Source organism: Diospyros lotus, chromosome 4 (genome assembly GCF_014633365.1).
Source record: "Diospyros lotus cultivar Yz01 chromosome 4, ASM1463336v1, whole genome shotgun sequence".
Classification (NCBI taxonomy): Eukaryota; Viridiplantae; Streptophyta; class Magnoliopsida; order Ericales; family Ebenaceae; genus Diospyros; species Diospyros lotus.
The window spans coordinates 41503379-41525609 of NC_068341.1; the positions used below are offsets into that span (position 1 = coordinate 41503379).

At 34.4% G+C, this 22231-nt stretch overlaps 3 protein-coding genes across 6 annotated transcripts; 1 reads left to right on the forward strand and 2 right to left on the reverse strand.

Moving 5' to 3' along the window:
• Nucleotides 1-243: 243 nt before the first annotated feature.
• LOC127799032 (protein RKD5) lies at nt 244-6799 on the reverse strand. Its single transcript, XM_052332725.1, has 5 exons — nt 6574-6799; nt 6197-6452; nt 3781-4004; nt 2165-2382; nt 244-671 (listed from the first exon to the last, which is right to left on the reverse strand). The coding sequence occupies exons 1-5, from the start codon at nt 6635-6637 to the stop codon at nt 456-458; spliced, it is 978 nt and encodes a 325-aa protein (XP_052188685.1). The 5' UTR covers nt 6638-6799; the 3' UTR covers nt 244-455.
• A 1803-nt stretch (nt 6800-8602) lies between these two features.
• LOC127800826 (protein GET1) lies at nt 8603-15191 on the reverse strand. Of its 4 annotated transcripts, none has more exons than XM_052335663.1 (8): nt 15010-15191; nt 14766-14845; nt 12636-12706; nt 11445-11515; nt 11263-11344; nt 10997-11046; nt 9073-9174; nt 8603-8865 (listed from the first exon to the last, which is right to left on the reverse strand). In XM_052335663.1, exons 1-7 carry the CDS (start codon nt 15115-15117, stop codon nt 9103-9105), a joined length of 534 nt encoding a protein of 177 aa, XP_052191623.1. In that variant the 5' UTR covers nt 15118-15191; the 3' UTR covers nt 8603-8865; nt 9073-9102. The 4 variants fall into 4 exon arrangements, with proteins under 4 accessions (XP_052191623.1, XP_052191622.1, XP_052191624.1 ...); XM_052335664.1 differs by lacking the exons at nt 8603-8865; nt 9073-9174 and adding exons at nt 9181-10180; nt 14372-14485 and having other exon boundaries at nt 15010-15067; XM_052335662.1 differs by having other exon boundaries at nt 8603-9174.
• Nucleotides 15192-19927: 4736 nt separating this feature from the next.
• On the forward strand, nt 19928-21811 carry LOC127800695 (high mobility group B protein 3-like). The gene is made up of 7 exons (XM_052335458.1): nt 19928-20140; nt 20281-20400; nt 20509-20566; nt 20675-20719; nt 20858-20938; nt 21065-21148; nt 21538-21811. Exons 1-7 carry the CDS (start codon nt 20094-20096, stop codon nt 21553-21555), a joined length of 453 nt encoding a protein of 150 aa, XP_052191418.1. The 5' UTR covers nt 19928-20093; the 3' UTR covers nt 21556-21811.
• Nucleotides 21812-22231: the final 420 nt, after the last annotated feature.

A 22231-nucleotide genomic window follows, 5' to 3' on the forward strand; every position in this document is an offset into this window, starting at 1 on the left:
TTAATGGATGCCAATTGCCAAACGCATCTTCAAGAGTCATATTTAGCGTGTTTAAAATCATCGGTTGGGGCCCTCTACACTACCCTAAGTTTCTACATCTCTGCTACAAAATTTTTATTTTTTGTTAAATTTAGTGGATTCATATAAACTCTAAATCACTTAGTATAAAAATTAACTTAAACCCTATAATTAAGTAATTTTGAAGTTCATGTTAATGTATGTCACGTCAACTTCCATTAATAGAATTTGACAAAAAATTAAAAGAGAGTGACTGAGTTTTAACAAAAATTAGAGGAGATTAACCCATTAGTAATAAAGTGCAAATTTCAGGGACTAATGACATAATTTACCTCCCATATTATACAAGGCCTACCCTATGACAAAAGGAAAAGACAGAGAGAAAGGAAAGGAAAGGAAAAGAAAAGAAAAGTTACTAGTTCTTGAGATGTTAATACCTAGAGGAGCTGTATTTCAGGGAGATTCTGAACCTCACGAGCCCTAATTTTGTGCCTTTTCTTGAATATATCCTGCCTGAATTTCTTGGTCTCCCATTGAATCTCCATGAAGGGCTTCTTCTCAATGCTTTGTTTCTCATCTTCCAGCATTCTTTGCCTCTTTGCTGCTGCCATGGCTGCATCTTCATCCTCCTGCTGTTGCTGCTCTACTTCTGCCTACACGCGCATACCTTCTTATAAGTAAATGAGTAAATTACTTTCAACTCGACACCCTGAGGCTTCTCTAAATTACAGTGTATAACCTTACTTTCTAGAATATTTACACCCAAAAAATCCCTACTTTTTAGAAATTATATTGACATCCCTTCATTAAATGGACGTTGGGAAATCCGTACGTGCATGGAAAACTTTAGGGGTACCTGTGTAACACAAATCTAGCAGGAAGGCATAACTTAATACAAGTTTTGAACAATGTGGGCAGTCCGTGTAATTTCTGAGGCAGGGGAAGGGAGGTACTCCCTATATTTATGTAAAAACTCAGGGGAGCATGAGGTACTTCACCTAAGTAAATTCCTAGGGTGAAGGATATATTTCAAGTCCTCTCCGGGACAAACACAACCAAGCACTATATATATACCCGGAATAGCTAAAAATGTACTGCTGCAACCAAGTAAAAATCCATCAAGTCCATGACCACTCGGGTGGTCTTGCACTCTTGTACTTTCTGACATTCAAAACTAACTGTTCTCCTGTGCTTGATGACCGCAGACCCTGAATCTACAGAATGCTGTCATAGAAATTCACTAAGATTTCAAATATCAATTGTCAACTCCACAATACAAGACTCGTTTTGGTAGATCCACTAAGACTTCAATCTTTTTCAGAGGGAACGCAGCTTCAGTATTAAGAATGTTTATCAGGATTCCCTTGGAATATCTCCTCGATGTTTTTGAAAAACCTTGACTCTCTAGTCTCTATCAAGCTAGGATACCGTGTCCAACTTAGACGAAGAAAGAATCTAACCAACAGACTATCTTCCGTCAGAGATCAATAGTTAGCTCAAAATGGCCTGCGAGAGCCAGTAAAGGCCTCTGGACAGAACAATGCTGGATTGAGGCTTCAACAAGGTTATAGAGACTGCTCTTTGATCAACAGCCTACAGGCCATATCCATTGATAAGTTTCCTGGAATTTATACTTCTAGATGAATATAAGTTCTTCCATGCAAGGATATAGGAGTGCAACCCAACTCTTTTAACTCCAGTAGGATGTTAATAAAGTGTCTCTTCTTTTTTTCTCAGCATAAAGGTCATAGCACAATGTTGCTGGTTCATTAAGTCATTCTTACAAGTAAATACATTTTCCTTCTTTAGCTGACATGTGCCGATATTCAGTACTATATGAAAAGCATGCACTTGAAGAAAAAAAAACAAAACAAACAGAAATGCACACAGTATACTCTTGTGCACCTGGCTTGTAGTGAAGCACATGTGTATAAACAACGGGAGGAGATAGACTGGGATGTAACATGCTGAATACATCTTAAAGCATCTGAAAAGTGCATAGGAATTTGTTTTCTAGGTGAAAATAAAGAAAGGCAGGCTGTAAAATAAATATGATATACGAGCAAATTAAAAGACTACACAAAACATGGTGTCTCTGGCAGCAAAAGTCAAAATAAGTGGGGAGGAGAGAAGGAAATGTACACACCTGCAGATCATGAATCAGGCTGTCAAGGGATTTGATCTTCCTATGTGGCCAACGAGGAATTCCAAATTCTCTGCACTTTTTCTTGAGTACTGTAAGTCCAACTTTCAAATTTTTTGAAGCTTCTGCTATGGGAAGATCAAAATATTTGGAAAGATCAGCTAAAGCAAGTCTTCCAATCTCTTCGGTCGAGGCCCTTTTTTTCTTCTTCTGCACAGTGCCTGCAACCTTACTCCCAATTTATGAGATACAAGTCGATCATGGTATAAAAGTAAATGGAAACAGGCATTAAAGAAAATTATTGCTCTTGTTCAAGAAGGATTGCATCATAGGATTTACAATGTAACAAGAATGTTAAAAGGCAGGAACCTAGCTAGGTTTGATTCTTCTGTCCTACACACCACCGCCACAACATACCAAGCCTTTATTATCCCACTATGTGGTGTTTTTCTGTCCTACACACACAAAAAAAAAAAAGAAATCATTTGTCCTTCAGTTTTACATAAGCTGACAATCAAGATAGCTTCCCTTCATAGCATGGTTACTGCAAATTTCGTTGTCAGGAGAAAATATCAAAAAATTGTTGTAACCCATCAAAAATGGGGTAGGGTATCCCATGGATGAACATATAAGCTCTCCAGCATCATATATCCCTTTGCTTGAAATTTTTAACAGCAACCCACTTATTAATAAGTCTGCTGAAGTTTTTGTATTGAACTCATCTAAATAAAGCTCTGACACAACTGCTTGAACAGGCTAAACACCACGGTTTTAACCCTGTTTTGCCAAAAATGCAGAACACCCCAGCTGTGAAAGAAAATCATCGGTTTCTAGGATTAGCAAGGTTGTTTTAAAATAGGGTAAATTTCCCCCACACCCCTTGTGGTTTGGGCCTTTTGCCTAGATGCCTCCTGTGGTTTGTTTTTGGCCATAGAGATCCCTAAACTTTCCCTTTATTGCTAGAACACCCCCTCTGTTAGTTTTTAGCATAGATGGCATTAATTAAAATTAAATTAGGTTAAATTTAATCAAATTTTCACTAATCTCTCCCTAATTAAAAAAATAAAAGAAGAAGGGAGAAGAAGCAGCAGTTACTGGCAGCATAGCCATTGCCAGCAATTGCTGTGAGGGAGATCTCCACAATTGCTGGGTTATTGCAAAGAAGAGAATCCACCAATGGGTTCTTCCAACCCTATGGATCCACTCAAATCCAACAAGAAAATCAAAACACATGCACCATTATTAAGTTTCTTATATTGTTATTGGTGTGATATTTTACCAATATATGCTTGTCATTACATCAAAAAACAAATTAGTGAGTTTCTTATTTTGTCATTGCATCAATTTCAAAACTCTAGCTTCAGATTGTTTTTTGTTTCATCCTCATATATTCTTTTTTAATTTTGTGAGACATATTTGCTTTAAATTGGGGTTGGTCGGGGTTTGCAATCCTGATATCACTATTTTAGCCTTCTTAACACAGATGAAATATGAATAAGACATTTATTTCTCATTACAAAAGGGAACTGGGTTTGAGGTACACATATTAAAGGATTTAAAATCCAAAAAAAGTACTTAGTACTTGCAGTTATTAGAAAGGGGGAGGTGTTTAGCTTAACCTGATGCTTCTTTACTTTCTTCATCATCTGATTCTGGATAAGGAAGAGAGTTGAGATCCAGAGAAATGAGATGCTGGCCCCTTAACTGAGACCCTCCTGCATTGTTGACACTAGCTTCCCTGGGTGGAATTTGCAGTTGGTCTCCGCCTTCCATTATGGGGTTCAACTGGAAAATGATTTGAAGGTCATTGGCCAGTGTTGGTACTGAAGCCAGCTTAGGATTTCTGGAAGGTGAAATGAATACCTCTCAGCAAAAGAAAAAAAGTATATCATATAGGAGTTGGTGATCACATGTCAACATTATGGTAAGATTCAGTAATTAAATAAAGATCACTTCAATATATTTTAAATAGAAATTTGAAGCTATCAGAGGATATGTTGAGCATATCAACAAAATTTAAGATCATCACAGCATCTTTATTGGATAAACAAGCATGGAATGCAACTTAAAGAAAACCTAAAATGATTTCAACACCAAACAGAAAATGTGAACCCAAGAAGAATCTGCAGCATTCTGTGATCTTTGGATTAGTTACTTTTGGGAATTCAAATATCAAACCACCTCCTGATCTGAATACACACAAAGTCCTAATAAAACAAATAATGTTGCCAATTATGAAGGGCAAAAATCAAAGCATGGTATCTAGGTCATAGGTATCAGTGCTTTCCATCAGACAACTTCTCCCTAGAAAAAGCAACAGTCTTCCCTCTTGGCAAAGGACAGCTCCTATCCCCACATGTAATGCTTCAAACTCCCCAACCAAAAGCTTTCCAAAATTGACAGCACTAGAATAGGTGCTTGAATCATGGTTATCTTGATATATTTAAAAGCCTCTTTTTTTGCCTTCTTAGTCCATGTAAATGTCTTGCCTTTCAAGGATTCCGTGATAGGACTCAAGATTGCACTGAAGTTGTGAATAAACATCTGGTAAAAAGGAGCCAAACCATGAAAACTATTAACATCTTCAATGGACCTAAGTGTAGGCCACTTAGTTATGACTTTAACTTTGTCAGGATTCGCTTCAAACCCTCAGCTAAAACAATAAAACCCAAGAACACAACATGGTAACACAAAAAGGAGCATTTTTGTAAGTTAACATCAAGCTTCTCACCTCTAAGAACCTCCATGACTTTCCTAACATGATGTATGCTCATTCTTGCTCCAGTAGTAACAATTAATATATAAATAAATGATGATAAAACAATCTAGGAAAGGTCTCAATGCCTCAATCATCACGTGCATAAAAGTGCTCAGGACATTGGAAGGGCCACAAGTCATTTGGAGTTTTAAAAAGTTGTCTTCCATTATCCCCACTCCTATGCCAGATTTGATGAAATGCTTCTCAAGTCAATCATATAGAATATCACTAATGAACTTATAAGTTGGTCAACATTTCATTTAGCCCTGGAATTGGGAATTTGTACTTTATTGATCACTGGAATGTCCACACACATTCCCTGAACCATCCTTCTTTTCAGCAAGTAATGCATGCATGACACAAAGACTTTTACTCCCTCGAACCAACCCTCTAGTAATTAGGTATTCCACATGGTAACGCATTTCAGCCCTATGCTTTGATGGCATTTGAAGCTTGGTTAAGTAAGGCAGCCCCTAGAATTAGATCAATTGCATAATGAATGTCTTTCACTGATGGTAACCCTTTAGACAAGTCTTCACTCACAGTATCTGCAAACTCATCCTTTATCCTCTCATTTTGTACAATCCTACCAACCAACACACCAACACATTAAGAACTGCTAACTCCTTAGTCATCTTCTCAAAGTAGTTAGGCTTGAGAAAATAACTAGCCTCAACGCCTTTAGTAGCTTTCACAAGTTCATCCTTCATAGGCTACATGATGCAAGTTTCTTGTTACATGTGTGGAAAGTTTAAGTGTTTGGCCTGGTGTGATGTTCCATATCACAATCAAATAAACAAGGACAGGACGGCTCAATAAAATATGACAAGCATCTATTGGTAAAATATCACACCATACCTCATCCTCGAAGGCATCAACCAGGTTAAAATTGAACCAAACATCCCAAAGTGACAGGTATCTCATTATCCTATCCATGAGATTTTGTAAGGTCGGGGATTTAATCTGCTCTGCTGCAAGTTTTAACTTCTCCACTGCTTCCTTTGATAAAATATTCTCCATACTACCATTATCAATAATAGCATCACAAACCTTTCCCACAACGGCACAACACCCAGCCCCTCTCCCAGAAGAAAAAAAAAAAAAAAAAAATCTGTGTATCTGACTTTGATCATGTGTGAGCATGACATAGTTTTGTTTGTGTGTTTTGTTGTTTGCCCGACAAGTAGTACCAAAGCTAATTACCCAACAAAAAGTAGAAGTTAGTACATAAATAGCAAAAAATAGCGAAGTGGGATGGGATAATTGGCAATGGGTACCTGGAAATCGAGAGCAACGCAGGAATATCATTTAAATTAGGAGGGCAATGGCGGTCAGCATCAAACACGTAAATGCAGAGCCAGACCCCATTCACCCGCCCTCTAAACTGTGCATTAACCCGAAATTTCCGCAATGTAAGCACCTTGCACGATCCAAGTTCCTCATAAGCCCCATCGTCGTGGAACACATACTCTCTCTCCACTAGTTTTTCCCCCCCATTCTCCAATCGGTAAGCGTGCACCGCCCTGATCAATTCTGCAAACAACAAAAACAAACCAAGCCGACAACAAACTCCCAATTCAGCACGAAATCAAAATAAAAATCAAGATCCCGAGTTTCATCATTCAAAGAGCTCCGACAGAATTAACCAACTCACCGGGGTACAAGTAGTTCTTGAAGACGACGAGCGCTTTCAGAGAAGGGCGCGGAGGCGAAGCCATGGAGAGGCTGAAAGCATCACTGACTCCGAGTTCTGCTGCAGAGCAGAGAGAGGAAGATGTAGAGATTTGAGGATGAAGAAGGATCGAAAGGAGGGCTTATGATTGGGGAGCTCTGCATGGGCCTTAAGTGTCACCTCCCCGTGAGTAGAGAGAGAGAGAGAGAGAGAGAGAGAGAGAGGGCACTGTGATTTCGCTGTCGCTTTCTCCGCTCGTGGAATTCATGGTTGATAGTCTCCACGCATGATTTTGCTATAATTGAAATTTATTTAAAATATTTTTTTAATTAAAATATTATATTTAAAAATATTTTTTTAACCCAAAACGTTTTTATTTTTAAAACATCAAAAAAGTATTTTTGATCCGTTTCTATATTTTTAGATACGTTTCAACACTATTTTATAATATTACGAGAATATTGAAAACGCATTCACAAAAAACGTTACATTCTGATATTTATGTTTAATTTTAAATTAAATAATTTTTTATAATTTTTATATTAAAAATTATATTTATAAAAAAATATATTCTTTATTTACTCATTTTCTCTATTTTTTAAATATTTTTTATTTTTATTTCATATCGTATTCATTTATCGACTACAATTTGATTCTGTTATATGAAAAGTGACATAAAATTAAAAATTAAGTTTGAAATTAAAAATAATGAAAAAGTCTTGTATTTTTTTGTAATAAAATTCATCATATTTAACTGAGACTGTTTATAGAAGTGAACAATATTTTAATTAAATAAAAATATTCATATCAAAGTGGTCGAAGTTGTCAGTTCAGTACCTTTAAGTCGGTTCACTTTAATTTAAAAGTTTGTGAATTTTGATTATTTCAATTCTAGTCAGTTTTATATTTAAAAAATTATAAGATAATTAAACAAATTAAAATATCAAAAATAATGTTATTTTTACACTTCGTTATTTAGATTTTTTTATTTTTTCAATTGATTCATTTTTTTATTTAAAAAAATTATTTAATCAATTCGATTTAATTTTTAACATAAATTTAATTTATTTATTTTAAACAATTCGATCAATTCATTTATAATACTCACCCTAGTTGTTTCATCATTACTTAATTTGTTTTATAAATTTAGTAAAATTAATCTTTAAATATGATGTAAAATTCAATGGCCCTGCAATAGGGTATAGAGATGCTCAGAATCTAGAATTTATTGTTATTAAGATCTTTGGTGACATAATGAAAACATTATCTTGTTAATGCATTAAATAAACTATCTAAAAGTTGAGGTTCAACTCAAATTGAAGGTTAAATTTGCTATCAATACCCTTTAACTTTCATAATACATAATTTATAATTTCATAAATTTTCTCTCCATTTTTTCCTTTTATACACTAAACAACTTGACCCAATTTTTTTATTTGATAAATTTTACATATTATTCTTAAAATTTACCTAAATTACATCGACTACAATTATGTTTTTAAAATGACGTCAACCTCCTTTGAGGTTAATTGTCGTAACACGTATCCCCAATTAATTAATTACAATTAATTTTATAAAAACATTCTCTAATTTCTTCTAAACAATTATTGAACCATTTATCCCAACCACTAATCGACAATAGGCTTAATTGCCCGCGATGCATTTCATTGACCTCCAATGAGAGAGAGAGAGACTGGAAGCCAAGCACCAATAGGTCATTGAACTCCAATGGGAGAGAGAGAGAGAGAGAGACTGGAAGCCAGGCACCAATAGGTTCCAACAAACCAAATGGAAATTTGGGTTCGAACCCATAGATTTTTGGGGGGGTTAGACCCAAATTTGGTATAGTTTGCTATTTCAAACTCAAGGTTTTCAAATATAAGGATAAAAGGATCATTTTATTTAGCATGTTAATGTACATGCTATGGACCAAAATAATTATATATAAAGCTTGTTTTAACATAAATTATAGGAGAAAAAGAATGAAAAACATAAGTAGAACAACATAACAAAAGCACACTAACAACCAACAAGATTTTGATATTATTTATATGAGTCGAGTTGGATAGAGTTCAAAGACCCAAAAGTTTAATCTAGACTCAACCCATATCACTAGAGTCCAAAAAAAAATTAAAATAAGTTAAAAAAAAAATCAAACAAACTCAATCACATTAGTTGGATCAGTTCCCAACTCCATACCCAACCATCAGCGCCCTTCTTCACACTCCATACAAGCATCCACGTGCGCTCGTATACCAAAATTCAACAAAGACACTGTGGATGGGCATCAAGAATGAACTCAAAGGGTTAGATTACGCTTTAGCCACTGCAACTACACCATGCACCAAACCCAGAATAATTTCATCTTTTCTTCCACAAATTTATGAAGCTTAATAAACAGGATGAAAGTTTTGCAGATGAGGAATACTGTGGAAACCCCATACTGATAAGCGGCAGCCAGACAAGAGCTCAAAATTGTACCAGTAGTCTTCGGGGAGTTGGCAGATCCACCTACTGGAAGACTTTTCGACAAATAATTTTCCCAACCCGAGTAGATAATATCAACCAAGGTATAATACCAACCTGCATTTGTATTGAACACATACAATCAGAAATCTCATAAATATATTGAGCTCAAGTCGTTGAATTTGCGCGCGATAGTTATTCATATTTTCCTGGCATGACCCAGACGAAAAGAATGCTCAAGTATGCCCGGAAACAATGGAGAAATGTATAATCTAATATCTGACCCGTACCCTGACTCATCTGACCCCGGAAAGAGGATCTCGCCCATGTCAAACACGAGTCCCGTATTTAAATATCGGGTATCTCTGCTAACGTTTCTAAATAATGAAATAAAATAACTGGTTGAAAGTAAAGGACTAGATGAGGAACAGCACCCAAAAATTTACGTGTAAATGAGACATCAACATTGTAGCTCACAGCTGAGAATTCTCCTAAGCATGAAACATCCATAGTTAGGATGACAACAAGAAGGAGATATCAATTATGAGACTCAAGGTTGCACACAACTTCTCTATTCACTATGTCTAGTGTTTTCATTTTCCAGGCAGCTAGCCAAATAAGGGAAAAAAGACAAAGGTTGTGATGTGGCACCAACTGAAATTACTAGAATACCCCTACGCGCTAATAGTCTCACCTGCCACGTGGATCACCTGAGAGACCGACACGTGGCCAGTCAACACTCTAGAGCGAAGCCCGAGAAATCCGGGCCGAATCGCAAGACCCGTTCCAGCTTGACTGGGATTCTCGGGAGTCGTGCTCACTCATCTCGAATACCCCAAAACGGGTTCGCCTATAAAAGACAAGGACTCTCGCCAGGTATACCCAAGCTCTACAGCTCTCTCATTTACTAATACTCCATTTACTCTACTGATTTGAGCGTCGGAGTCCACCGCGCGGGATCCAATCCCCGACCCTCCATTGTCTTGCAGGTTCTACACCCGAGGTCCGACATCCCCAAGTCCGAGGTTCCATTCCCGAAGTCCAGTCGTAGAAGTGGCACGTGGTGGTCAGTCCCGAAAACCATCATCAGGTTGCAATAGGTTACATAGGTAATGTAAAGCTTCTGAAACCTTGCCCAATGGATGAGAGTGTTAAAAAAAGGTGATATTGTAAGAAATGAATGCATCAAAGAAAAGTTACCAATGGAGTTATAACAAGGACAAAATCATGTGCGATGTTACCATTATGTGCAACATAGACAAACTAATACATCACAGAGGAATGATTTGATCCATGACAAAGATGCTAACATGAAAGGGCAAAGCCAATAGATAAGGGCATGGATTGAAATGGTAGAAAAGGAAATGATTGTTAGACAGTACTATGACTTCAATGGAGACAACTGATAAGATGAACACAAATAGCAACCTAAATAAGTTCAAACAAAGTTGTACATGAATCAGGGGTTTAATTGTAGGGGACAGGAGGATGCTATATGGGAACTCATTACAGAACCTTCCCCTAACAGGATATTGATAAGATACCAGTGGACAAAAACGGGGTCCTCAGTGCAGGAGGCGCCCCACTTTGTGAGGGTCAGGGGCAGGTAGTATCTATATGCAGCATTTCCTTTCTTTGGAAGGGTTACTCCTTCTGGTCAAATAAGGAGTAACCTTATTTTTGCTACCAAGGCTGGTTTTATTAATAGCTTTTTTTGTTCTTTCAATAAAAAGAATCAAGTTAAAAGTCTCTGTTTGTTTATGTCTTAGGGTCTGGCAGAAAATAAATAATAAGATGGATTGCTGCTTGCCTGGCAGTAAAGACAAAGGGGAATCCAGTTCCCTGTCCAGCTGGACAGCAGATAATTTACTTAATGCAACATTTCTTTAGTGAGATAATAGAAATTATACAGTTAGAAAAGGGTAACAAAGCCACTTACCATGACATTATCATTCAAAGGACCCCCTGCTCTCCAAGATAGCACCTTCCCTGCAAAAAGGAGGATTTCACTGAATCAAGACACCGCAGTTACCTCTAAAATATTCCATTTCTTTAAATATTCAAAACAATCATGGCTGATTGCCTCAGCTTGAACTATGTATTGTATGATTTCTTTCAAGTGAGAAGTGCAGTATCATAAGGTAGACAGCATACAGGAAAGAACACACTCTGAAATTGAATTTAAATATTGGCAGTATGCATTACCAAAGGGCTCCACAAGTTGCTTAGATATGGCAGCCACAGGAACCCGCCAAAACCAACAAATGAGCAAAAAATATGTGAAACCCTGTTCATAACATGCAAAAAGAAACTTTAAGATCAGCTGGGTGAGACATGCACATATATAGACACACATATATTAAGCATCAAACTGTTCCAAAGATCACCTTTAATATAGTAAGGCCCTTCGAGTATGCACCATACGACAATTTCATCTCCTTGCTGTGCAATTCTTGAACTGAAAGTTATGCAAAAGATTTTAGCTTCTATCCAGTCCAGACACATTATAATTCAATTTGCAAAAACGACGACGGACCAGCCTGGTTACAAACTACAACAAAAAGAAAAGTATCTGAAGATAAAGCATTACAGATGGAAAGGCCAACTACTAAGGGACTTCTTGAATGGCCTGGCCATTTGTAGTTTAAACATGTACAAGTCTCAAGAGTAGCCTATCTTGTAAGCTTATACATGATAGTTTAACTGGAAAGCTAGTCTAGAAACTCAAATAAATGGTCAGCTTCAAAAGACCAGCATATCATCAAACCCTCAGCGGAAAGCAAGATCACAGGGTATGCCAGTATGGAACCCTAACCATACCAAATGAGGGCAGCCTATCCATACTGAGATGAACAGCGACCTTCCCATTCCAAGCACAATCCTGATGATCATGGGAGAATAGGAAGACCAAGCTAATAAGAAATGTCTACTTTTCAGTTAAGAAGGATAGATGAACAAGGGACAAGTGACAAAACACCATGCACTGACACATCAATTACTGCAAAATCAATATATAACACGACAATAACACAGGACTCAATGAAAATGCATGAACTAGTAGCTATTTCTTAATTGTTCTACACATATTTACATTTAATTATACCAAAGTAGTAAGAAATTATTTTTCATTTTCTGCTTATTAAAAAGCACTCATAGCATGAATAAGAAATCATGAAGCAGATCATGTAATAAGGATTGAATACCAAACAACAACAACAACAAGGATTGTGTAAAGTATCCCAGCTAGCAAGGTTAACAGTTTGTCAAGTGTGTTTAAGATTTCCCCTTAGACTAATTGTATTTGTTAACAACTCATCTTTCAAAACTCAACTCTACGACCTAGGAAATAAACCTGCATCAGTTTTCACAATTTCGTTCAGTTATTACTGTTCATTTCAGTATTGGGTTGCAAATTTGCCATCCAATATAGATAGAAGGCCATTTTAGATTGAATAAGACTACACACATAACAAAATAACAGTAAAATAAAACAAACAAAAGAAGAAAAAACATAAAATAAAAAGAAAGGCTTGCTTCCATTAGAGATCTTCAACAAAAAATCACAAAGAGGTACATACTCTTTGCGAGGTCCTTCTCCTTATTTGCTGCCATCCTCCTAAGTTTAGCAGCTTGGGCAAATGTCGAAGGCCTGTGATAAACAAAGAAGTAGAGGAAACCTTTTTAGACAACATCTTTATACAATGTGAGTAGTATCATTAAAAGAACCTCATTATAACCCCCTCCGCACACCAAAAAGAAAATAAAAATAAAAAGAGCATGTTCTGCCCGTCTTCTTAAGCAATAAAAAGTTTGAACAAGAGATCATGCACGTAAATTCAGAATCGCGATAATCCAGCATTCTAGCAATTGAGGTTTCTTCATTAAGGGGACTGAGAAAGGAGAATGTGATAGACTCTAAACTGACATGGGTCTCAACAAGCTCTGCTCTTATTGAAGTGGAGGATAATGTAAAAGATATCATATGTGATATTTTACTCTTGGAAATTAAAATAGTTTTGATAATGACTAATTGTTATGAAAATCAATCTTTAAATCTATGTGAATGAGTTTGAAGTAAAGTTATGAAAACCAATCTTAATAGGAATAAGGTTGAGTGTTTAAATTCAAAATTAATATCCTTATCTCAACTTGCTTTCAAAAGAAACAAAGTAAGGAAATGTTATGTGTTCAGTTTCTCTAAATGGATAGTCGACTATGTGCCTATGCTCTATCGACTATGCCTGTGAATAGTCGACTATATTTTGTTCTGTTGACTATTGTGCAGGTTCTATCAACTATGAAATTTCTTCTATTAACTATGTATGTGTATGATGATATAAATTTTCTTCATATTTTTGGATGTGTCGACTATATTTTCTTGTCTATCAACTATGCCTTAGTTTTATTTGAAAATATAGTCGACTAACCTTTTTTGTCTGTCGACAGTTTGTTTCTCAGAAATTTGTAACAACTAGTTTTTTGTGCATTTAATGCTCACGCAACCACCACAACGGTCGGATTTTTGTATTTATCTACCATCAACTATAAATATGGGTTGGGAGAATCGATTAAAGGCTGTTGGAAAACATTTAATTCATTCAACTGCCAAGCTTTCAAGTTTACATTGAGCGTTAAATTCTTCTCTCTCTGTATTTACATTTCTGAGGCTTTGTAGACACCGTTACATTCATTGTAAGCCTAAATTTTTCAGTTGGAGAGAGTTTGTAACTAAAAGTTGTACTCTTAGACTCTCATTCTCACGATTACTGTATTTATCCTAGCATAAGCTAGAAGGCCCATTAGATTGGGAGGTTTGTACATTTCTTAGTCTCGAACTAGAGGACCTACTTGGGTTTTGAGTAGGGGGTTCATAGTGGATTTACTTCAAAATCCTTAGTGGGTAGCTAAGGTAGTGGACTAGGCTTAAAAAGCCGAACCATTATGAATCATTGTCTCCTGTGCTTTCTGTTTTGTTAGTTCTTATTAGCATTTTTATCCCTACTTAATTTTGTTCTTTCATCAATAAGATTTCATATTCATTTTTCACAAAACGATATTGTCTTCATACGATTGATATCTCATCGTGCCATTTTAAGATATTGAGGTTTAACAAATCTGTGGTCTTAACAGACGACATCTCTGTTTTTCAAATGAATTATTTTTATTATACCAATTCACCCCCCTCTTGGTGTGTACCATAGCATTTCAATTCTATCAATATGTGGGTAGGGAATTTCTCTAAGCATTGATAGAGAGCTATGCAATCAGCAGGGAGAAAGATAGAGCAACAGTGGGGAGAAAGTGATATACTCACATCCTAGTTGGACTAATTCTTTGGTGATTGGTCAAGACGAAGCTCTCTCAAGGGAGAAGCAAAGCCTCGGCAAAACCCATATCTCTAGTCCCCAACCAGAAGCACATGCTGTAGCTTCAATTGAAACTTGTTTAATGTCAAAGCCCAGAGGCACAAAAAGTTACCGCCAAAAGAATGCAAACTCATTTTGAACTTCCCATGGATGTGACAATCGTGTGTAATTAAACAAGATAAGGAATAAATCCCTCAGAATACATGAGCAAGATTTTCTGTGGCATTAATACGAAACAATGCGAATGCATTATGAACCCTTTGGTAGAATATAGATAACGACACCAGAAAGAATACGAAACAGTAAAAGTTCAACGAAAATAATAATAATATGATCACGTACTGTGATAAGGAAGCCGCTTCCTTGTAGAGTTGCTTAATCTCTACGCGCAATTGGGCCTCCACCGCAGAATTCGATCCCCTCTGGCAAAGAGCAAAGAACCAAAAATACAAGCCACCAAATCTCTTAGATCGCAGGGAATTTATCCAACAACGCGGTTGTGTTGCCAAAATGTGCAAAAATTTAGCCAATAGTCCAAAACCCTAAAATCTGCTCGCGATTGAATGCGAAGGGTAAGAAACTGTACCCTTTTCTTCTTTTCTATGAGTCTGGATAGGATTTGGAATGCAACGACGACCATGAAGACCACCGGAGCAGCCAGAGATCTTCCACGTTCAGCCATGGTTTCTTCCATTGCTCTCTCCCTCTCTCTCTTCCTCTTCAATCTGGATATCTCTGTACGCTCCCTGCGCTCCGCTTGATCGTAAATTAACGGAATTTCTGTACACAAAATTCCAAATCAAATTTATTCATAAATAAACAAAAAAACAAGAATAAGTCAATTTTTATAATATTTTTAAATTTAAATCGATTTTTTAATTTTATTAATAGTCACATTCGACTTATTAAATTATTTCATTAATAAACGGTTATTTTCTCATGTCAATTTTATTTCTTTAAATGATGACCGTTAAATGAAATTATAATATATTTTTTATATTACACAAAATTATTAAAATTTTAATTTCGCTTGAATTTGATTTTCTTAAATATTACTCTTGACTATAAAAATTGGCATGACTAAAAAAATAATCTATTCTTGAAATTTATAATTTTTTAGAGTCAATCACTAAAAAAATAGATTTGTTTGATGATAATATTCTTTGATAGCTTTCATCGAGTATGAGTTATTCTTAATTATTATTGATCTCATGCTTGTTTGAGATTCGTTTGACTTGAAATAATAAGACAAAACCCTATCACTTAATAAATCTTTCGATAATTAAGTTGTTCGCGAGGCTTGTAATAGAGTGACGCAATAAATAATATAACAACAATGCTATCATTAGGTTCTTGACTCAATAAATTTGCATCATGAAATAAGCAAAAATGTGTGGCTTGCGGATGGGAACAATCTTAGCATGTGAACGATTAAATCAAAGCTTGACGAATAGCCATAATCATGGCACATGGAAGATTGGATTTGAACCCACGATTTAACTTTGATTATAAGTGGCTCGAGCTTGAGTTTAAATTTGGGACCAACTCCAATTATTTAGGTTGAAAATTTTATTAGGATTTGATAAGTGCCTAAAGTTAAAATTAGATATTCATTTTTGTGAAATTTTAATTTTAAATCGAATACCGAATAATATAAAAGTGAGATTGGATTAGACCAAATCGATTCAATCCAGTCCAATCCCGTCTTATTAAATTTGTTTGCACATAAATATAACAATACAACCAAATTATATAAATTACTATATTTGCAACAATATTTATTTATGTAAATACACCAACATCTTGTTGTATTAATTTATACCAAAAAAGCAACAAAATAAATTGTTATATTGCTAAGCAATATTACATATTTATTCCACATTTAATTCAAAATTAAAACATGGTCGAATGTTGATTTTTCAAAATTTTCATATTGAATCTAACTTATTCGATCTTATATCAGATTGAGTTTTTTTTTTATGCAATTTAAATCAAAATTTAAACACTCATAATGATGTTAATATGATAGGAAAAAGCATAGTCATTTTTTTTGTGTAATGTATTAAAAAACATAATTAATAATACAATATGATGTTCGAAGATAATAACAAAAATGTAACACTAAATAAATTATTTGATGTGTATCAATTAGATAGTGTTCATTATTTTTTTGTTTATAACAAAAAATATGTCGTCACTATATTTTGGATGCACAATGAATAAATCTCGAGTGTACGTAATAACTCGTAAACCTCACACACAAAATAAACTAAGGAAAGGTTAATAGAGTTATACTCTCAAATAAGTTTAATCTCTAATGATTATTGTAATGAACATATTTAGTTAACACAAGTATAGATAAAGACTGAAAACTTACTTAAGGTATTAAAAGATTAAAAATGAAATATACGAAACCACAATCTTATTACGATGCTACATTTTCCTTCAATCATGTTATTTCTTTCTCCTCAAGGCTTGTCTTTAGGCCATATTGGGTTGAGGTTGCTGAATTCATAGCCCAAATTGGGAATGGTGTAATTTTTCTAAAATTACAATTTGATTTGTTTTTTCATTTTAGCCCTTGCAAATTGGTCCTTGAGGCCCAGAGAATGTCACTTTGACTTTTTCCATTATTTGGTTATAAGTTTCATCCTATACTTTTGAGATTTACATTAACACCCCATAAATTTAGAAAATTATGTATGCACCTCAAAACTTTGATTAAATTACATTATTACCCAATTTCAACAATTATCAAAATACCTTGAGACTCTAAAATATCAAATAAACCATTTTTTACAATTAACCAATTTTCTCATAAGGTATAGTGCCACAATATTGAACTCGTAAAACAAATATTTTCGAAATCCCCATTGTTAGTAAACTATAACGTTAATAAATTTTACACATCACTAGTAATGTATCATTATTGCCATTAAAAAAATTATTATTTTGTTTTTGTATTTAAGACAATGTTTTATCAATTTATATATCATTTATGCCCCTCATTTATCTTTCATATCCCTCGCTTCATATTATTATCACGCGTAATATTTTTTACATAGATGACAAATAACTATTATCTTATTTCTTATTTGTTGAATTTTTCACTTTTCCTTATTATTTTTTGCGTTGATTGTTGTTGGCACACCACACGCCAATAGGAAAAAACCCTTTCGCCTTATGGTTTGAACCATATAACCATATTTGTTTCCTCACATAGTTGTAGATGTAGTCTTCATGCAACATCTACAATCATCTAATTCATTACTCGTTAATTTTTTATAATATCTTTTGGCAATAAATTCCTTAGTGTTGAAATTAAGGTTGTAACAAGGCTTGTTTTATTATTTTATCTGATGGGTTCAAAAAATTCGGATTAATTTGAATTTGAAGATGATATTAAGTAATTGGCAGAGCCGGTTCTTGGTCAAGGCTACAGCCCAGGACCCACAACTGAGAGGGCACGAGATGATCAGAAAAATTTACTAAAATATATATCATATTTATTTTTCCCCCATATTATCTCAAAAGTTGCATTTTGTCTCTAACTATCTCATTCACTTACATTAAATTAATCTTTTTATTCCCCCATTATTCTCTTTTCCCTTACCCCATACATCTTCTTCACCCTCGGCAAAAATTTGAAACCCAACCCTATTCTCTCTATTTCTCTTACTTTAATTTTCTCTCAACAATATATCAATAAACCATTGATTTTGTAAAATCTAATCGTTTGATCTTCAATTTGATCGTATTTTCACTGTAAAAGTGGTCTCGATCTATAAGAAGATAAGTATTTTAAAATTTTCAACAATTATGTTTAGTTTTCAATATAGATCCATGATATATATTTCAAGTTTTAGTTATGTATTGTTATATTGGATTGTTAGGGACGTCAATTACATAAAAAAACAATACTTATTGCTAAACCAGTGAGGTATAATGGATTCTGATCAAATTACACTGTTATGTCAAATTAGGAAATTTGTCGTTTTTTTTTCTTTTATAAATTTTTTGACTTGAAAATTTGTAAATTATAATACATATATTTATTAATTTTTTATTCTTTATTATTTGATTCAACAGAAAACTTATTGTTATTTATAATTGCAAGTTTCAAGTGGAATAAAATATGCTCAAAATTAAGATTTTATTGTTCTTTGTTAATTAGTTTTATTGTGTTGTGTTTATTATAAAAATTAAAAAATATTTCCTAAAAAATAACTTTTCAGAAATCTCAAGAGACAAAGAAAGAAAAAAAAAAATTGCTCAAAGTTTAAGAGGATCTTTGAATAAATATTTCGTTAAACAAACAAATGCTTCAATTGAAAATTTAGATGAAGATTTATCAAATGAATATGAACAACCAATTCAATTGAAAGAATTAGTAGAAAATGAGAATGAAGTGAATGAAGAAATTGGTGATTTAGATGAAAATAAAAATATTAACGAATCTTTTATTGAGGAAAATAAAAAAATTGATGAACCATGTAGACTTTAATCAATAAATGTTTACGGAGATTCGGGAAAAAGCATGTAGATTCAAATATGTAGTTTTCGTTTAATAATACAATGTTTACAATGTATGGTACTTTTTTTATTTCATTTGTGATTTTGTTCCAGTAGGTTTTTTTTCAAATAAGATTCTAATGAGATTTCAAAGTATTTTTTTTATTTTTTATAAATTTTTTATAATTTTAATAAAATTAATTAGTTGATAACTATTATTATTTTTATTTAATTTATATAAAGAATACACTTTAAAAAATTTGCCTCAGGACCAGCTCTAGTAATTTGATGATGATGATTGACGGTGCCATTGATAATTATTTATAATTTTTGTTTATTTTTTATTTTTTTATAATAAGAACGAGAGATAGCATTTTACAAGTTTATAAAAAATCAACAAACTATTGTTAATGATGCAACTAATATGTATTTATACAATTCAAAAGGTGTAAGTGTTATTTAAAAAAAATATAAAAATAGTTTAGAATTTTTGAAAAATGAATGTCCTGTTATCTCTTTGCTTTTAATGTTATTTTTAGTTTTTTAAAATAATGGAAATTTGTTTATTTTTATATTTTAAAAAATAAAAAAAAACTTATAAAAAAATTCAAAATAATAAAAAATCGTTTTAACTATGAAAAATATTATAAATAAAAAAACGTCTTTAATAATTTCAAAATACAAAATGCAAAATAAAAAATAAATTTAAAACTAAAAACTAAAAATTGAAATACCAGAATAGTCCTGGATATTTTTTGTTCCGTGCACCACGACAAATAGTCTATAAGGCAATTCCGTCATTTAGAGTACTGACAATAACACGTGTGGGTCAAAGGGCAAACTAAACGGCACGTGTCACGATCTTACGACGGCCAGCGAGGACATCAGCGACACAACTAGGATTAGAAGACCAAAGGGCACGAGGATAGATGACGTGGCAGAAGATATTTTCGATATCCCGCTCAAACCCGGACTTCAAGTCTTTCGTCATTCCAATTTTAATTCTCCAAACCCTCGTTCTTATCTCTCTCTCTCCGCCTTCCCTTCCCAATCCCAAGGCAAATCCCCTCGCCTGCCCGATCGCCGATCTCCGCGCCGAGTCGGTCCGATTCGAGTCCAATTCCGCCGATTCCGAACCTGCTAGCTGCTTGTTTCGCCATGAAGGGAGGTAGATCCAAGGCGGAGACGAAGGCGACTGATAGCAAGTAAGTTTTACTGTTCTTGTTTTAATTTCCAGACTGTCTGTAGAGGCTGTGGTTTCTTAGATCTGCGATCTATTGTCTATTTGGTTGTTGTGTGTGTCGCCGCCGAAGATCGGTTGTACTGAGTGGTGGTTTGTTGCTAGGCTGTCCGTGAAAAGAGGCGCTCCGAGCGAGAAAGCCGGGAGAAAACCTGCGAAGAAGGGGAAGGCTGCCAAGGATCCTAACAAGCCTAAGAGGCCTGCTAGCGCTTTCTTCGTTTTCATGTATTTATTCGAAGCTCGTGAAAATTATTGTTAGATTCGTATTTTGTGCGTAAATAGATTTGGTTCTTAATTCGGCGTTTGTGCTTGTCTTCTGTAATCGAAATGTAGGGAGGAATTCAGGAAGCAGTATAAGGAGAAGCATCCAAACAACAAATCAGTAGCTGCTGTGAGTGTTTAGGCGTTTTCTGATCGGCTAATTTCTGTATTTTCGGTTGAATTATGATTTCATTTCATTTATGGTTGTTGAAAGTGTTTTTCGTTCTACGTGTATCAGGTTGGCAAAGCCGGTGGAGATAAGTGGAAATCGCTGTCAGATGCTGTGAGTCATTTTAACAAAACCGTAGATGATTTGAGTTATTCATCGAAATTGTTTGGTTTTAATCAACTGCTGCTTAGTTGAATCAGGCATATTCATTTTTATATTATCCTGATTCCTGTATTTATTTTGTAAATTTAGGAAAAAGCTCCTTTTGCGGCCAAGGCTGAGAAAAGGAAGACCGAGTACAACAAGCAAATTGCAGCTTATAATAAGAGAATGGTACAATTAGTTTCACTATACGATGAAAACCAATTCGGTTCCTGTTTTTGTTTACATTTGCTATAGATATTTATTGTGTGGAAGATCTTTTTGCCATTTTGAGTAATGGATTAATTTTAATGATAGGCCGAGGGACCGGCTGATGAAGATGAATCTGACAAGTCGAGGTCTGAGGTGAATGACGAGGACGAGGAAGAAGGCAGCGGGGAGGTTATGATAGTTTTGAATCTTTAGTTTTGAAAGCTTATTCCATGTTTGTTGTGGCTTTTTTTTATGAAAATTTTTATGTCAATAGAAATGATTTTTGTTTTCTGGTTGTGGACAAGCTTTATTTTTCATGAAATTTCTTCCCTTAAAAGTTTTTGTTTTTATCCCTGCCTGCAAATCTCTTCTATTTTATTCACTCTCCGGAAATGAAAATTTTGTTAACTTAGAAGTAGTCATCATATTTTTTGTTATTCTTAGAATTAGGTATTAGGAGATTAATATTTGATACTGATTTGTAAATTCATTTATCAAACCGGTTTTCCATGTACTTTTTTTCCAAAAAATCGAATGGTTTCTTGTGTTTTATGTGTGGTTTTTTCTTCCCTTTTCAGGAGGAAGAGGAGGACTAGTTGGTGGGCGTAATTGACTGGGCAAGCTGGGGGCAAGTTGAAATTTTATACACACATTTGGCTAGTCTTTTCTGGTTCACTCTATCTTGCTAAATAGATGGTATTATCTGTTTTTGTATTCTGTTTTTGGCCTTCTGTAATTGCTTAGGGAAGTAAAGAAGTTAGCTCCCGTAGCTGCACAAGTTCACCCATATATTCTGTATTGGATGTTATGTTCGGTGTTAATGCCATCTTCTAGCAGATCAAATTTGTTTAATTACTAGCTTCATGGTCGTTTTTCTTGGGTTGCCTCATGGGTTTAGGGAGATCTAAGAATTGACATGAACCATATTGGGTTGATTTATAATTAATTTATTTTTATTTTTCTTGTGTGGTTTGGTTTGGGTTTGAGTCCAAACATTTGGGCCCAATTGTCATATTAGTGTAGGGTCGGGTATTGGGTCCAAATCCTTGAGTTTATACACTTAAATTGACCACTTTATCTTACTTGGCATCGGTATGAAAATAAACTTAAATTTTTTAGTCAGTCTGGTAAGATTGCTAATTTTTCTGTAATAACTCTCTTTCTTACGGTTTTTCATAAAGCATCATTTTATCATGTTATCTGTCGAGCGAATTTTAAATATATTGTTGAAAGTATTTAAATTTAGATTCAAATCTCTAATAGTTTTAGGCC